Source organism: Prosopis cineraria, unplaced genomic scaffold (genome assembly GCF_029017545.1).
Source record: "Prosopis cineraria cultivar Desert tree isolate PC_DT_omini unplaced genomic scaffold, ASM2901754v1 PC3, whole genome shotgun sequence".
NCBI lineage: Eukaryota > Viridiplantae > Streptophyta > Magnoliopsida > Fabales > Fabaceae > Prosopis > Prosopis cineraria.
This window is the reverse complement of record NW_026555334.1, coordinates 25,125,900-25,141,721: the sequence shown is the minus strand read 5'-3', so window position 1 is coordinate 25,141,721 and position 15,822 is coordinate 25,125,900. Positions and strand designations below refer to the sequence as shown.

The window sequence follows — 15,822 nt, the reverse complement described above, 5'->3', positions numbered from 1 at the left end:
TCAAACAGTAATTTTACCCTATGATATCTTTATCTTTATCTTTATCTTGGAATTTAATTCACGAAAGTTGACCATTATTTTTATTTGCAGTACAAGTTTGTTCGTATCGGCCAAAGATGGATGGCAATTTTGAGATTTGGATCTTCCCCTTCATCGACAAGAGATGGACACAAAAACTCTCTTTTTAGTCGCATTCACTCCAGCGATGAAGTGCACTCCCACAAATCCAAATAATAATAATAATAATAATAAAATATATACGTAAAAGGAGAGAAAATGCCAGCTGTCAAATTTAAAAGAAGGAAGGCCAAAGGTGATGATGCTAATTACACCCACGTTGGGACAGAGCTCCCCCAACCCCACCACCACCACGGCCCCGCCTTTCTCATCCACTTGTCTGTTTTTTTTTTTTTTTTTCATTTTCTTGTTACTCAAAGCTGAATCCATGGGTCAAGCCAATTAAAGTCACCAATCCCATCCTATTTCCCCACAAAAAAACAAAAAAAAACGTATCTAAAAGTTTTTGTATCTTGTGGGCCACGATGCCAGTACCAACCCCCCTTCTCTGTGTCTGGCTCCATCGAGAAAACGTGTCAAACAGCAAAACTTCTTCCCCACCTCAACTTGTGGTCCCACACCAAGGCGCCGCGCACCGCCGCCTCTCCTCCTCCCTTTCCATCCCCACTCGCCGGAACACCACCGAGCACTCCGGCAGCTCCCCCAGGTCAGCGAACAGAAGCTCGTCCTCCTCCCTCATCGGCAAGAACATTGACGCCACGTCCGCGTCATCCCCCGTCAGGATTGCACTTTCCAGGACCGCCGACGACGTCGTTGCCGTCCTCTGCATTTCGCCGAACCACCCCAACTCGTCCGGCGTGCTCATCAATGACCCGTCCCCGAGGTCCCCGAACTTCTCCTCGGACTCCTGTTCCTGCTCGGCCGGGGCCTCGATGAGTTCGGCTGGGGCGACGGCTTTGCTGGAGGCGGATTTGTTGTGGTGATGATTTCGAGAAGCCGGCCAAGGGTGATTGTGCTCGCAAGAGTAGGTCACGACGATCATGCTGGGGTCCACGCGGCTCCTTTCCACTTGTTTTCTTGCCGGGCATCCTTTGGAACTGCTGCATCGATAGTATCCTCTGCCCAATCACAAAGGCATGACAATTTGATTAACTTTTTCCTTGTCATCTTCTCATTAGCCATTCATAAGCTTAAAGTTAAAACCTCCATGAAAACCTAATGAGCCCTATAGCTTTCGGCCGCACTAGATTCTATCAGAATTATGAAAATACAGCACACAATTCGTTATTCTGCACACTAAAAGTGAGACGGATTTGGAAGTCCCAAAGTTTCCATGTCAATCTTGCTTATCAAGTTCTGGAAAATTGGTCGGAGATGTGATTAAGGAGTGGAAAATGTACCTGGGGTAAGGCGAACCTTTGATGGGTTTTTGGCCGTACTTTCTCCAAGCCCAGGAATCGGACGGCGGAGTATTGTTCTCCCCTTTAAGCCGAGATCCTTCTACTTCCTTGATCGGAATTTGCACCACCCTCTTCTGTATGGCTCGCCTGCTAAAACCATATCCCATTAACTTTTAATGCCATATCTTCAAATATACATCTCTCTCAATTCGCTTACAACTAGGTATTCTCAACTCCCAAGAGCAACTGAAAAACATGGTGGCTTATATATCCTCTTAGAATAAACTTTCTCTGAAGTTTCAATTTTTAGTGGAATTCAATGGAGAATACAGAAGGATCAATTATCCGTCCGGTGTACAAGTGGCTGTAGAGTGTAACGAGACTAACCTTCTTTTCGGGGAAGACGTAGAAGGGACGAGGGTATTGATATTAAAGACCGCGGAAGGAGGTGACTCTGCAACATTTTCTTGAGCTATATCTGTATCATCTTGCTCACTGATATTTAGGCTGCGGCTGTTGAACCTACTGTCCATATCTTGGAACAATTCTTCAAACTGGATGAGTTAATTAATCTTGACTCTTCGATCCCACTACAAAGCACTATGATATGATACGATGAAGATGGTGATTGTGGCTAGCTAGAGCATGGAAAAGAGGTTAGCACAGTGAAGAAGAAGAGGAGGGAGGAGGTAAGAGAAATAGGGAATGCCCTTTAAAACAGGGGCTTTCACGTTGGACAGCTTGGCTCGGTAAGCTCTCTGGCCTTTGTTTATTAGAGGACGTGCGTGCAAATACCTCATCCTGTGGAAGTCTCGCAAATTTATAGGCATTAAATATAGATATGAATGTGTCAGTGGAAAGCAACGTTGAGGTTGCTTAAGCTGTTAAAATATTTGGAAATTTCCATGAGGATAAGCCCGTTTGAATATTTTAATTGGTCTAACACTCTCTTTTGTCATATCTGGGGGGTGTTCTACCAATCAGAATTTACCCAACTTGGTCATCCATGTACATGTCTCTTTGCTTTTGAACTCATTCTTTTATCTGCCTATTAATGAAAATGGTGCGTCTAGAAGGCTTGAAACTTTCCCGGCCCATCATGTCATGAACGTAGTAGTCATCACTTTGTGGGGCTGGAGTTACCTTTTTGCCCTGAATTATTGATGCTGTGTACCATTAATTGGGTTTGACAATTCTGATTAAGAAATTCATCATTTCCTTATTCATTTGTATTGTGCCAGGGAAACCTCTAAGCAAAGCAACTGTAGAAACAAGGGGCAAGAGAAAGACATATCTGCCCTTTGCTTTATCTTCCATTAATTCTCTCTCGGCTGCTAAACCCTGAAAAAGATATGATATTTAAAAAAAATAGATGGAATAAATTTTAAAAATAACATATATATATATATATATATATATAAACCCAATACACTGCATATTCTCTATTTAAATTAATGATTTGGATTTATTTCAGAAAAGTAGTCGGTGCATGGAGTCCAAGCTCAATTTTGCCTGCAAAGAAGAATTAAAAAAAGGAGAAGAAAAAAAGATGAGGAAGATAAGATTTCACTCCTTCTTCAATGAAGAAGGTATTATTCATTTGAATTCATTCACATTCTCAATAATTTCATTTGGCACAAAAATTTATCTATTTAGTTAACAGTATTCTAACTTGATATTATCAGCTTGACCGTCGCCATTTCCCATCCAGAATTCTATAGCTTATTCCCGAAACTCACTTGCATATCGGGTTTCCTTCTTTCTGATACTCGCCGTCAGAATAATTACCTGCTTTAATGTAACATATAATGTTTTACTTAGATGATTTCTATTTTTCTGCGTCTATATGGCTCCTATTTTTGTTCCTGACTATTGCTTATTTAACCAATTTTCTCAATATTATTTCATTGTTCATATTACTTCTTCATATATATATATATATATATATATTTGTTTATATTTGCTGGTTACACCTTTTTTGACCGGCCACTTCAATTCAATAACATTCAATTATATGGTAAATATATATGACCTAATTTAATAGCTATAACAATCACTCTCACACACACACACACAAACAAATTGTGAATGCTTGTCTACATGTTAAATTTTTATTTTTATTTTAGTTTTTTAAGAAATCAATTTTCAAGAGCACCCCATGCAATGTATATATGGTATTCTCTGGGTATTTATCACTGCTCAAATCAAACCTCAAACAATTTAACGTCAAAAGATCAAGATAAAATTGAAGTAGCTTTACCGCATAAAATAAGAATATACTCAGAGTCTCAAACAAAGAGCATGCATGGAAGGGAAAAAACAATTTACTCAGAAACGTGAGGGATTCTAAACTTTTTTGGTATAATGTTCCCTTTTAATATTTCAAAACAATGCAATTTGGCCCTATATATTGTTAACAAAATTTTTAATTTTAACAATTAATTGATTAAAAAATTACAAAAATATCAAGAATTGGTATTTTCTGTAATATTTTGGGTTATTGTCTGTAATTTATGGATCTTTTTACGTAATTTTTATTTTTTTATAATTTTCTGGTCAATTAAAAGTTAAAATTAAATTTTATTAATGATAGGAGGCAATATTGTACTGTTTTGAACAATTAAAAGAGATTGGTCTATTTTAGGGACATCATTCAAAATGCTTGCAATCTCATTCATAGAAATTGGTTTATTTCTATTAATTTTGTTTCTAAGGACGTCATTAGTCATACTCATTTTTTTGCTAGTGAAGCTCATTTTATGGAGAATTCATTTTCTTTCTTTGATCATCCCCCACCTAATATTACTTTAGGAGGCGTATGATGATTGAGTCGACTCTCTTTAGTCTTGTATTTGCTTTGTTGTACTGTCCTATTTGCTGATTGTTTATGAAATTCAGTTTCCATTCAAAAATAAAAATAAAAATAAAAGAGAACATTATACTAAAAATTAATTTAAGGTTTCAAACACTCCTAAACTGTTGAACCTATAATTTAAGGGTGAAATTGTTCTTTAACTCTTAAATGAATAAAATGTTTATTTTTTTTACCAACAATAATATGTTTATTTTAATATCATAATTGCAAATATTACATCATTAAACTAAATGAATAGTTAAATAAACAGATAAGATTGGTATGAAAAGAGGTATTAAGCGATAGTTATTTCTATATATATATATATATATATATATATATTAATGTACATTCCAGTTTTAGTCAAGTTTTGTTTTGAGAAATAATAGAAATGGAGACCCCTCTCTACTCCATGCCCAATCAAGTGCCCAGCGTATGTTTCTTCATTTTTGGAGGCAGCGCCATTTATATTCGGTAGTTACATATAATTGCCCTAAAAAAGAATATTCTGACATAAGGTTCGCCCTATTACGTGCATGACTAATTGTATCATATAAGATTTAATTAAACAAAACCAAAAATAAAAAATAAGACTTACTGCGCGATGCAACGGTCACCGCCTCAAGATGATTAATTTTTAAATAATTATAATCGATATATATATAATATATATATATTTGAATAATTTTATGGTCTCATCTATTTCAGATCTAAATTCTGGAGATCCAAAATTTTATATTGTATAAATTTCTCATGATGCTTGTGTTCGACTTGGAGATTCAAATCCCTTTTTTTTTTTTTTTTGTTGACCGAGTCACTCGTTTCCATACATCGGTGTTCTTCTCGAACGGCATCGTATTCCCTCTCCAGTCAAATATCAAAGGGAGATGGGTTAATCTTGAGTGTGAAAGCCTGAATAAGAAAAATATTTTTGTGTAAATTTTCAAAGAAATCAAGCTTTCCAAGTTGCGGATTAATAGTTAATTAGTTTAATCAGATCCTGAGTTAGGTCAAAATAATCATTGATTAAGAAACTAGTTTTCCCCCCAGGGTTTCCAAAGGCGTGAAGCAACGTAACAGCTATATATTTATGTATTCTTTATTTTTTTTTTAGAACTCTTTAATTCATATAGTTTAAATATAAATAACTCTTCCAGTGTAATTTTTTTTTTTTTGCCTCCGCTAGACTTAAACAAGTATGCCGATAATTTTATTAAAAAAAACATTAAGTCCCTTTATTATTTTGTGTTTGATTATACGCCGCCAGCAGATTTTATATTCTCAAATTGCACAATCCCTTTGCTTACGGCATTTTGGTGCTACTTATTCTCCCACCTTAATTATTGCTATTAAACTCTAACCTACTTTTTTTAATTTGTTCAGACCCAATTATGTAAGTTGGTAGCACAAGAAAAATAATAGTACTAGCTAATAGTATCATCCTCATTATTACTATTATTGTATAGTATTGTACTCTATTTATATTATCTAATTCATTCCAATCAATTATATATATATATATATGTATGTATGTATATGTATATGTATATGTAACCTCTCCAGACAATATTATAACATGGTACTTTATTAGTTAATACTATTATCTAATTCATTCCAATCAATTATATATATATATATATGTATGTATGTATGTATGTATGTATGTATGTATGTGTATATGTAACCTCTCTAAACAATATTATAACATGGTACTTTTATTAATTAATACTACTTTATATTAAATTATAAGATAATTTTAAAGGTGATTCGGTGCCCCAAAACATAAGATAATTTGATAAAAATAAAGTTTTATTGATTAAATGTACATTTTTATTATTACCCTTCCCTCTCCCTTATTATTCTCTTTCTCTTTTGTAAGATTATATTTAATGAAAGATATTTTTAAAAATTTATACTCTCTAAATAAAAATAATAATAAAGCATTTTAATGAATTACGTTCTTCAATAACTTAGTCAATTATTTTTAAATTAATATGTCTTTTTTATGTTTACTTTCATAGGATGTATCATCTTTTTTTTTTTTTTTGGTTAAAAGGCAAATATGTCTTGATTTTTTTTTTTAGGAGCGTCTGGCATCCTAACTTTTTTTTAAGCATTTTTGCTTCAAAAGTTTTTAAAAATAGAGTATTTTTGCTTCACTATTAAAAATCTCAAACATTTACCGTTAATTGAGGTTTAACCAATGATATTTTTGTATTTTTTTCTCTCATTCATTTTGTATTTAGTTTTCAATTTCATTCTCCAGTAAATTTTTTAACTTTTTTCTTCCAATGAATGAAAATGAAGATCGAAGAATGCAAAAATGAAGGAAGTCAAAATCATAAAAAAAACTCTAATCAAACTTTCAGTTAAGTAATTTTTAATGATGAGGCAAAAATGCTCTATTTTTTAAACTTTTTAGAGCAAAAATGATTCAAGAAAAGTTTATGATGTCAGGTATCCTAGAGAAAAAGTTGTAGGATATTTTTACCATTTAACCTCTTTTTTTTTTTTTGGTTAGAAGTAACAATTTTGTCAATGGAAATCACAATTAAACCAAAACAAGACTCAGAGGATCCCAGACAAAAGGGGAAAAGATCAAATGACCCCAAAAATTAGTGGCAGCTCCATGCAAATAAAGAGGCAAACTCTGATGAAGTAGGCAATCCTTTGAGATCTAATACCCATAGAAACATTCATGGAAACGGGTAAATGATTACAAGGGGTGGTAGTCTGAAGACTTTCTTAAATTTATGAGCCCACACAGCAGGATGTCTAGCATAAATTTAAATAGTTGAGTGATTTATTAAGTGTATTTTTTAAATAAAATATTCATTAATTACATACTGAAAAATTAATATGTTTTATATTTTTGAACATTTGACTTTAAAAAAATGTATTATATTTTTTAACGAAAGGAGTATTTTTATTTTAAAAAAGAAACATAAGATTGTCAAGTATATTAATGAACTTTATTAATATATATAATTTTATCAAAATTTATCTTATAAATTGAAATGAAAGGAGTATTGTTTTTAACATCCACCAACAAAGGTCAGATGGTGGATCTAGTGAAATGGACATGTCTTGCATAACATAAAGAATCATTATTCAAATTTTTACTGGAATAGATGTTTACAATTACTCTCTTTGATTGATAATGTAGGACATCTTTTAAAAATTTTGCTTAGTAAAAAATACAAAGCGTTGGATAACTTTTATAATTATTTCTAACTATAAATTTTAATTGATGCATATAAATTTTAATTATCATTATCAAGGTATTTATATAGCATGTTGAAAACTATGAATTAGTTACTAATACCCTATATTTAGTCTGAAAAGATCAGCACCTAATTCCATACCTTGAACAAGGAATAATAATATTTGATATCATATTTTTACACACACATACACACACAAACACACAACTTACTAATAATAATAATAATAATCAAGGTTGTCAAATTTATAAGTTTAAATAAACTTGTGATAGAAATATAAATTTGAATTATAAATTCGTAAGAGTTTATCTTTATTAATAAATATTCATTAAAAATATATAATTAAATAATTAAACTATAAAATATAATCATAATTTAACTTAAATATATTTTATTGATTATCATACCAAATATAAAAATTTCAAAATAGGATAACTTAGGTCCTGGTTGTTTTCTTTTTTTTTTTAAATTTTTTCTTGTTTTTGAAAACATAAAAATTTAAAATTCTGCTTGGATACATGTTTTTCATTTAGTTGTTTCGAAACTGTTTTCATGTTTTGTTTTTAAAAACAAAAAATTGAAACAAGTTGTTTTCATTTTCTTTTTCTTTTTTTTAAGATATAGTTCATTTGATTATTGAAAATTATAATTATCTTGTCCAATTCATGTTATTAATCACCACCATTAGCTCCCTATAACCATCACTATGGTCCATTTTTCAATTGAGACAACCAAATGGATTTTTATTTTGTTGTGCTTTAATAACAATTTTGAAAATTGTATTATAAAAATAATTTTTAAAAATAAAAAACGAGAATAAAAACCAATAAGACTATTTTGGTATTTTTTTGTTTTTATTTGTTTATTCATATTATTTTTTTCCTTTTACGTTTTTCCCCTTCTTTAAATCAGGTCTTGTTACTTCTATAAACCCTAATTTTATATAATATATGCTTAGCTCATTTAACTTGATAAAAAATTGATGAATTTAAAAAGTTTAATCAAGTTTGCATTGAGGCATAATGTGTAAATTAGTTAACAAAATTTTATAATTTAAAAATGTGAAAATGATAATAACAGCAAATGTAAGATTAATTCTACATAATATTTGATTCAAGTTTATAAGTGAGTTGATATAATTTTATAAATTAAAAATAAAAATATTAAATTTAAAAATTTAACTTAAAAATTTGACAACAATGATAATAACAGCAAATGTAAGATTAATTGAATTCTACAAGATCCTCGACCTCATATCTAGATTTGGTCGTTGTCTATCAACTGAAAGAGTTTGCAAAAGCGTGGCTGCCTCACTTTGAAGGAACAGAGGCTTCCCTGTTCACATCTGTATATTTAATTATGGCCAAACCAAGCACGGCAGCTCTATTAAATGAAGGAAAATTAAATGTAATGGTACTGATTAATTATATTATGGGCCAAGCAATTACTATGATAAATATAGTACCAAAATTAAGAACTCTTGAAACGAGAGTGTGATAAGAACATTTGCAGCTTTTGATGAAACAGTATTAAATATATAAAGTAGAAAAAGCAATGGAATCCTATCACTTTTGTTTGCCTTACAAACCCAATTGTCTTGCGATCCTAATGTCCTTTGTCAATGCGGTCCAGCCAATGAAATTTAATTCACGTGTCTTCCAGGTCCATGAAACCTGTATTTCCCGTTACCTTACAAATTTCAACTCAATTTTATATTCCTCTCCTTGATCAAATTATACTCTTAATAAATTAATTAATTATTTTTAAATTTATACTTCTTCCGTTTAAAAATATAAGATATTTTTTAAGGAGTTGAATGTTTAAAAATATAAGATATTTTTAATCTTTTGAAGTGTAATCATTACTTTTTTTTTAAAGTATCCCTATTCATAATGACTTTATATTTATTATAGAGTATTTAATAGGGGTAAATATGAAAAGATAAGATTAATTAAAAAGCATTAACTATTTTATTAGAGTGAAATTCAATTAAAAATGTTTATATTTTTGAAAGAAAAGAGTATAATTTTTTATATTTATTTTTATTTAATAAAATGTTTTACTAAAATATATGAACGTTGAATGGTTTATTTTTTAAGTATATTTTAAAAAAATTACATGTTGAAAATCAAGTGAGATGACATGATTTTTATCTCATACATTGTATTAAGTGCAATATAATTTTGATGTTTCTCATTCTGACACAGGAAAGTGATGATATAATTCGTGAGATGGCATGATGTGATTCTCATACGTACGAAACTTAGGAAGATTAAATTCAGAAGTTATTTATTCCTAATGAACCTGAATGACAAATACTTGTAGTTTTATTTATAAATATGTGCTGTTTCAGTGATAAATAATTAATAATGGTAAATATTGTTTAACTTATAATTTTTCGATATATTTTAATGATAAATAAGCATAATTTGACTGATAAATTTGCGTCATGTAAGTATTATTAAATCCGGGAACCTTAAAGATAAATACCTTTTGATTTGATATTGAGAATATTTTTTCTTAAAATCCAAACTAACGGTACCATTGTTAGTTAATAATAGTACTGATTTTAAAATATCATGTATATTAATTTTTAAAAAGCAAATAATATATTAATTTCTTTACTTATCAAACATTTAAAGATAATTTTAATATTATTATCTACAATGGCTCAGAATGCAAAGAGATAATAGTTTCAGATGTGGATTTAATTTACTTGTTCTTTACACGTTTTATCTGTTGTATTAAAAGAAAAAATTGTTTCACAGCATGTTGTGATAAGACTTCCACATTAAAATGGAAGATTCTCACAAATGATTCCCATGATTGAGCATTTTGATAATTTCATTGCGGCTTTCTGATCTTTTTTTTTTTCCCGCAAAACAAAGTCTGCACATTTCTAGAAACCATTGTCTCTATAATTTATAATAAAACTCGTACAAGAGTGCCTTTTTTTTTTTTTGGGTACATGTCTATCCGTTATCAATCAGTAGATCAGGTTTCCGCTTGTTGAAAAATAATATTTTAAATTATTTTCATTAAAATGATGTTTTAAATTGTAAATATATATGTTGATGTGGTTGAAATTTTTTTCGAAAGGGGACAAATTCAGGTATAACAAAATTTGAAAACGTCGTAATGTTGAAGAAAAAAAAAAAAGTTAAAATAGCTTTGAGTGTTCTTGTCACGATTCACAACATGACCAATGTGCATGCGCCAACCACCAAATGAGCACATGCATCATGCAGCTTTGCTCCTATCATGACTTATGAGTACTCTCTTCAATACAGGCGCACATGCAATGCATGCATGCATGTATGTGAATGCGTCTGCAGGAATAATCAAATGGTGTACGCTTTGAGTAAAGTTGGAAAATGAACGAGCCTAATTCATATGAGCCCAGTTCATAATGGCTTAACCTCTTAAACTTAATTTTTTAAAATATTTTTTTTTAAAACTCGACTTTTATATAAAGAGTTCAGGACTAAGCCGTAAGCCATTATTATTATTATTATTATTTTTTTAAAATTTTTAAAAATTAAAATTTTTAATTATTATATTTCATATATTTTTTAAAAATATAAATTATAAGGCTTAAAAATTAAAATAAATAAAATTTTAATTTTCAAAGTATAAATTCGAGCTCATTTTTAAAAATCTATCAGATTAAGCTTAATTTTTTTAAAAAATAGTATTTTTTAAATTTAATTTTTTATAAAAATAATTTAAATGAATGACTTTTTAATTTTTATCTTTATTTTTAACTCTAACTTTGAGTCCTGGATTAAATGGGGATAAGGGTCAGTGAGATGACAAGATGGTTGCAATAATTGTTTGATTTGTTTTTTCCTGTAGGGGTCCCACATTATGATTGTTTGCCCCCGCAATTCTCCCTCGATTCACCAACCCTATCCAAGGCAACGTATTTTTTATGACAAATTACCAGTCTAGTTAAAATATTTCAAATCACCTCAATAAAATTTTATATAACATTATTTTAATTAATTTTATTTATAATAAAATATATAATTAATTTTTTAATAAAAAAATATAATTAATTTATTGGTTTTTTATTGTTATTGATATAAAAATTAATTTATATTTAATATTATTTAAATATTATATTTTTATTAAAAAAAATATAAATAATGTGACATTGTTGATCTAGTTAAAAATTTCTTTATTCTTACCATGTGAGAAATCACCATTAGAATCGTCTTCACTGTAAAATCTTTAGTTTTAAGAGAATAATTAACACTTTAGTTTTATCTTAAAATATAAAGTTGTCAATATATAATATTTCCTCCATCCCAAATTATAAAATATTTTTAAATAAAATTTTATATATCAATAATTCTCATTAAATGTATTTAACAATCTTATCTTCTCAAAATAAAAATATAAACTTTAAAAATTCCCATCATTTAATATATTGAAAAGAGAAGGCACATAAGTTAATTATAGAGAGAAAAAAAATATTGAAATTGATACATTTAATGAAACTTTAAATCTACTCAAAGTATTTTATATTATGGAATGGAAAAACTCCTTTAAAAGTGTCTTAAATTTAGAATAAAAGAAATATATCATAATTGTTAATGTGTTCAAAGGATCAAACTGTCAACAATTACTTGATAATAAGGGACTCAAATGTCATTAATTAGTGGCCCAATTTCCAACAGGCATAATTTTTTTTGTTACCCAATGTATCCTCATAACTGATCGCAATGAAATTAATCCCTCAAAATTTAAACTCTATTTAAAGGATCATTATCTCTTAAGTAATTTTTTTTAAACACACAAACTGAATTTTGAAATGATGATTAAAGGTATAGACTACTATTATGTATCTCATCCACTTGGTCCAACATGCATAATTAAAGGGCAGGCTCAGATTTGCAGGATGATTCTATTCACATTGGTCTGGAGAAATTTTTTTTTTAAAAAAGATTCTCCTCTTTCTTAAAGTTGTTTTTTGTACGGATGGCCCATGCAAGTTGATACTGTCTTGTTGTAAACTAATTGGGCCTCATTATTTTTTAACATATTTTTCTATAGGTCTAAAGAGTCCACTGCCCTTTCAGCCCCTTTAGGGGATGTTTGGTTTGGCCACCACCCACCCCAGTGGGAAAGTATGCAACCGCCTAATAATATAATGTAATATACAAAATTTATTATATTTTCGTCCTTATTTGTTTGATAGTGGTCATTACTTTGTATTCTTTATTTAAAAATATAAGCATTTTTTTTATAAAAAGTATTCTTTCAATTACATTTTTTACATGCCAAACCACCTCTGTAACTGTGTAACATGATTTTAATTTTTTTTGGATACAAAATGATTTTAATTTTAATTCACTGTTGCATTTAGGTTGCTGTTCCATCACATTGCCTATGTTTAAATTCACTTTCTTTCTTTTTTTAAACAAATTAAACTAAAATGCTTGGTTATTTACTATACTTTGGACTGGATGCTTCAGTTTTATTAGTAGATTAGCAGAATTATTCAGGCAAAAAAAGGTTAATACAAATATATTATTCTATAGTCTGTGTTATAGGACTAGGAGTTACTACTTCCCATACTTTTTTCTTTTTTTTTCTTTTTTTACACAAATTATTAGGGATAAAAAGGAGATTTAATATTCCATCAATTGGTGGTTGAAGACTTTTAAACTTCTCTTCAAAACAACGCTTTCAATGAAGGGCCTTCAAGAACGGAAGGCTGTAAGACCCAAATAATAATTAATAGGCATAAGAAAGATATTTTCATTTTCTTGAAGATTTAATATTTCAGCAAGCAAAAATTACACACGCTATTGATATACAACCTCAACCGACTTTCCAGTTTCCACCGTCAACTGGAAAAAGGGAGAACTGTCAGGTCTCTCGCAGAAAAATTAATTAATAAAATTTATTAATAACTGAATTAAATTATATTAATATTTAATTTAATTATCAATAAATTTTATAATAATTAATTTTTTTATATATGTCTCAATAGAAAAAATGGGGGGGGGGTCCAACAAAAAAAGGAAAAGGAAGTATTAAATTTAAAGTTGAGATTTTTTGCCTCTATGTTTTTACCGATTTCACGAAGCGGAAAGGCATTGAGAATCCCTCATCTAACAAGTTGGACGGGCAGAGGGATCACTTAATTCATTGTGTAATATGGAAGAGGAACTGGAAATTGGTATTAACTGGTCTTAGATGTTTCAACATATAGAAGAAATACAGTAACCTGTAATTGTAGATTCTGACTACAATGATCTTGAACCTCACGAGCTAATTTTCGCCGCTCTGCTTTCCGATTGCTCTAAGAAGCGCTTCAGCAACATTTCTGGTGTCCAGAGCTTGGTCTTCTGCTACTACAATGGCTTCTATAGAAAAACCATCATCGCATGAAACCCTGGCTTGCTCCACATTGAGACCCTTCTCCTCAAACGCCTCTAAGATAGCGACCAGCTTGTCTCCTCCTTTCTCGCAAGTTACCTTCGCTGCAAAGGTTCCTTCTGCTACCTTCTCTACTTTCACATTCTGCTCATTTTCATGAAAACACAGCTTAACATATTGAAAAGTTAAAGACGCTCATTTCCATGCGCGCCATGTGTTTGATATTTGTCTCTGAGGGGGGAAAAAGGGGGTAGGGAGATGAGTCAGATGACTAGTGAGTAAACCTTGTGCTCTTGAACATGGCTCAGTAAGTTTTGATATTCTCTTCTTGCTGCTATGAGGTTGGCATACTCTCTTTTGATCGTTTCCAGCATGACCTTTAGCCTGTATATTTGCAGAACGGTGCTTTTGGTAAAGAAGCTTCTGTTGGCCTTCAAAACATAACAGCGATAAAAACTTAAGCACATACATCAAAAGACTTAAACCCTGATAAAATGTGAACGAAATTTGAGAGAGATTGTGTTTGGATAAGTTTCATGGCTTTACAGATTTGGAGTTGATATGAGTTCGCAGAATGTGAAGTTTTCTGCGTAGTGACATCCTTTTCTGCTCCCTGCAACCCATCTTCTCTGTTTCAACTCTGCTTTTCTGCCCGTCTCTTTTGTGAATATTGTATGAGTGAGAGCACAAATCTCTGGCTGGGCTATTTATAGTCGGTGAATTGAGTCTTGGGCGATTCATAGTAATTCAGACACGGATTGCCATAAAAACACACCCATTATATTTTTATTTTTTATTTTTATTTTTTGGGGTAATATATCCACTATCTCTCGTCTTATATGAAATTGCAAGTGGGAAATTCAGATATTTTTTCTTGCGTGTTTCGTGATGTCATCTTTTCAGATGATCAAGGTATACTCAAAATAACTCTTTTTTTTTTTTTTTGGCCAAGTGTTTCGAATCTCATCCCAATTAATTCATTTACTTGGTCATATTTAAGGCATGTAATTCACATCAAAACTTAAAAACTGACCAAAATTTTTTTCTTCACAAGCATGTCCTGTAGAATAGTTTTAGTTGTCATTGATGTGCGACTTGAAAGTTGAAACATAGTGCATCATCATCAATACAGAAGGCATTAGCACCACCCCGTGATCTAATAATGATAAAACAAAGGGAAAAAAAAAAAAGCTTCCACCATTTAAGTTCAATTTGAATCACAAGCTACAGAAACTGCTTTCAGGTTTAGTGTCTCAAGTCAACATGAAGGGTTGTAATTGTTTGATTTCAAATGACATCCTTTTTTAGATTCTTGTAATTCAAATAAGAGGAGTTATGAAGCAGAGTGTGCTTCTGAATAAGGTAAAAGTTGATTTTGTTATGAGAAGCCAAAAAGGGTTTGGCGGGTGGGGAATCACAGGAGGTAAACAGGGAGAGGCATGGCATAATTGAAAGAGAAGGAAAAAGATGGATGATATTGTTGTCATATTCATCATGAGACTGCTAAAAGCTTTAAACCTGTGCATGGGAAAGGATGTGGGAAGTGAACCAGTGGGCAATAGGAAAGGATGGTCTCGATCAGAAAATTATATTAGTGACTGCCAATGAGACATATACGTACATGCACATCAGTCTTCCCTCTTCACGGGACTCTGTTTCACTTTCGTTTCGTTTTGCTTTGTCTCCTCTTCCTTGCCCCAAAACCTTCACTAGCTAGTGGCCATAGCTATATCACATGCTCTGACACCGCCACTGTTTTATGCTCTATCCTTCCTTTTCAACTTCTGGACTATCTGATTCTCCTGGCTCCACCCTACTTCCATCAATTCCTAAAGTAATATTAATTATTGGAACCCACTTGATCATATTCAATACATTTTTAAATTCTGTCTTGTTTAAAGCACCTTTTTCCTACTCATGAGCTCAATAATTACAC

The 15,822-nt window shown here is 30.7% G+C and overlaps 2 protein-coding genes across 3 annotated transcripts; both read right to left on the bottom strand.

The window, feature by feature from the left end:
- Nucleotides 1-234: 234 nt before the first annotated feature.
- Nucleotides 235-2,219, bottom strand: LOC129305011 (probable WRKY transcription factor 65). Of its 2 annotated transcripts, none has more exons than XM_054944908.1 (3): nt 1,806-2,219; nt 1,419-1,568; nt 235-1,136 (listed from the first exon to the last, which is right to left on the bottom strand). In XM_054944908.1, exons 1-3 carry the CDS (start codon nt 1,949-1,951, stop codon nt 620-622), a joined length of 813 nt encoding a protein of 270 aa, XP_054800883.1. In that variant the 5' UTR covers nt 1,952-2,219; the 3' UTR covers nt 235-619. The 2 variants fall into 2 exon arrangements, with proteins under 2 accessions (XP_054800883.1, XP_054800884.1); XM_054944909.1 differs by having other exon boundaries at nt 1,419-1,565.
- Nucleotides 2,220-13,667: 11,448 nt separating this feature from the next.
- LOC129307238 (uncharacterized) lies at nt 13,668-14,603 on the bottom strand. The gene is made up of 3 exons (XM_054948136.1): nt 14,433-14,603; nt 14,171-14,317; nt 13,668-14,030 (listed from the first exon to the last, which is right to left on the bottom strand). The coding sequence occupies exons 1-3, from the start codon at nt 14,508-14,510 to the stop codon at nt 13,779-13,781; spliced, it is 477 nt and encodes a 158-aa protein (XP_054804111.1). The 5' UTR covers nt 14,511-14,603; the 3' UTR covers nt 13,668-13,778.
- Between the last annotated feature and the right edge of the window lie 1,219 nt (nt 14,604-15,822).

Excerpts from the sequence above, each read along its gene's own strand:
- LOC129305011 (XM_054944908.1), bottom strand. The coding sequence starts at position 1,951 with ATGGACAGTAGGTTCAACAGCCGCAGCCTAAATATCAGTGAGCAAGAT. Across the intron at positions 1,569-1,805 it reads ACGTCTTCCCCGAAAAGAAG|CAGGCGAGCCATACAGAAGA; the intron begins GTTAGTCTCGTT and ends ATATGGTTTTAG. Across the intron at positions 1,137-1,418 it reads AAAGGTTCGCCTTACCCCAG|AGGATACTATCGATGCAGCA; the intron begins GTACATTTTCCA and ends GTGATTGGGCAG.
- LOC129307238 (XM_054948136.1), bottom strand. The coding sequence starts at position 14,510 with ATGGGTTGCAGGGAGCAGAAAAGGATGTCACTACGCAGAAAACTTCAC. Across the intron at positions 14,318-14,432 it reads CTCATATCAACTCCAAATCT|GCCAACAGAAGCTTCTTTAC; the intron begins GTAAAGCCATGA and ends TATGTTTTGAAG. Across the intron at positions 14,031-14,170 it reads GCCATGTTCAAGAGCACAAG|AATGTGAAAGTAGAGAAGGT; the intron begins GTTTACTCACTA and ends GAAAATGAGCAG.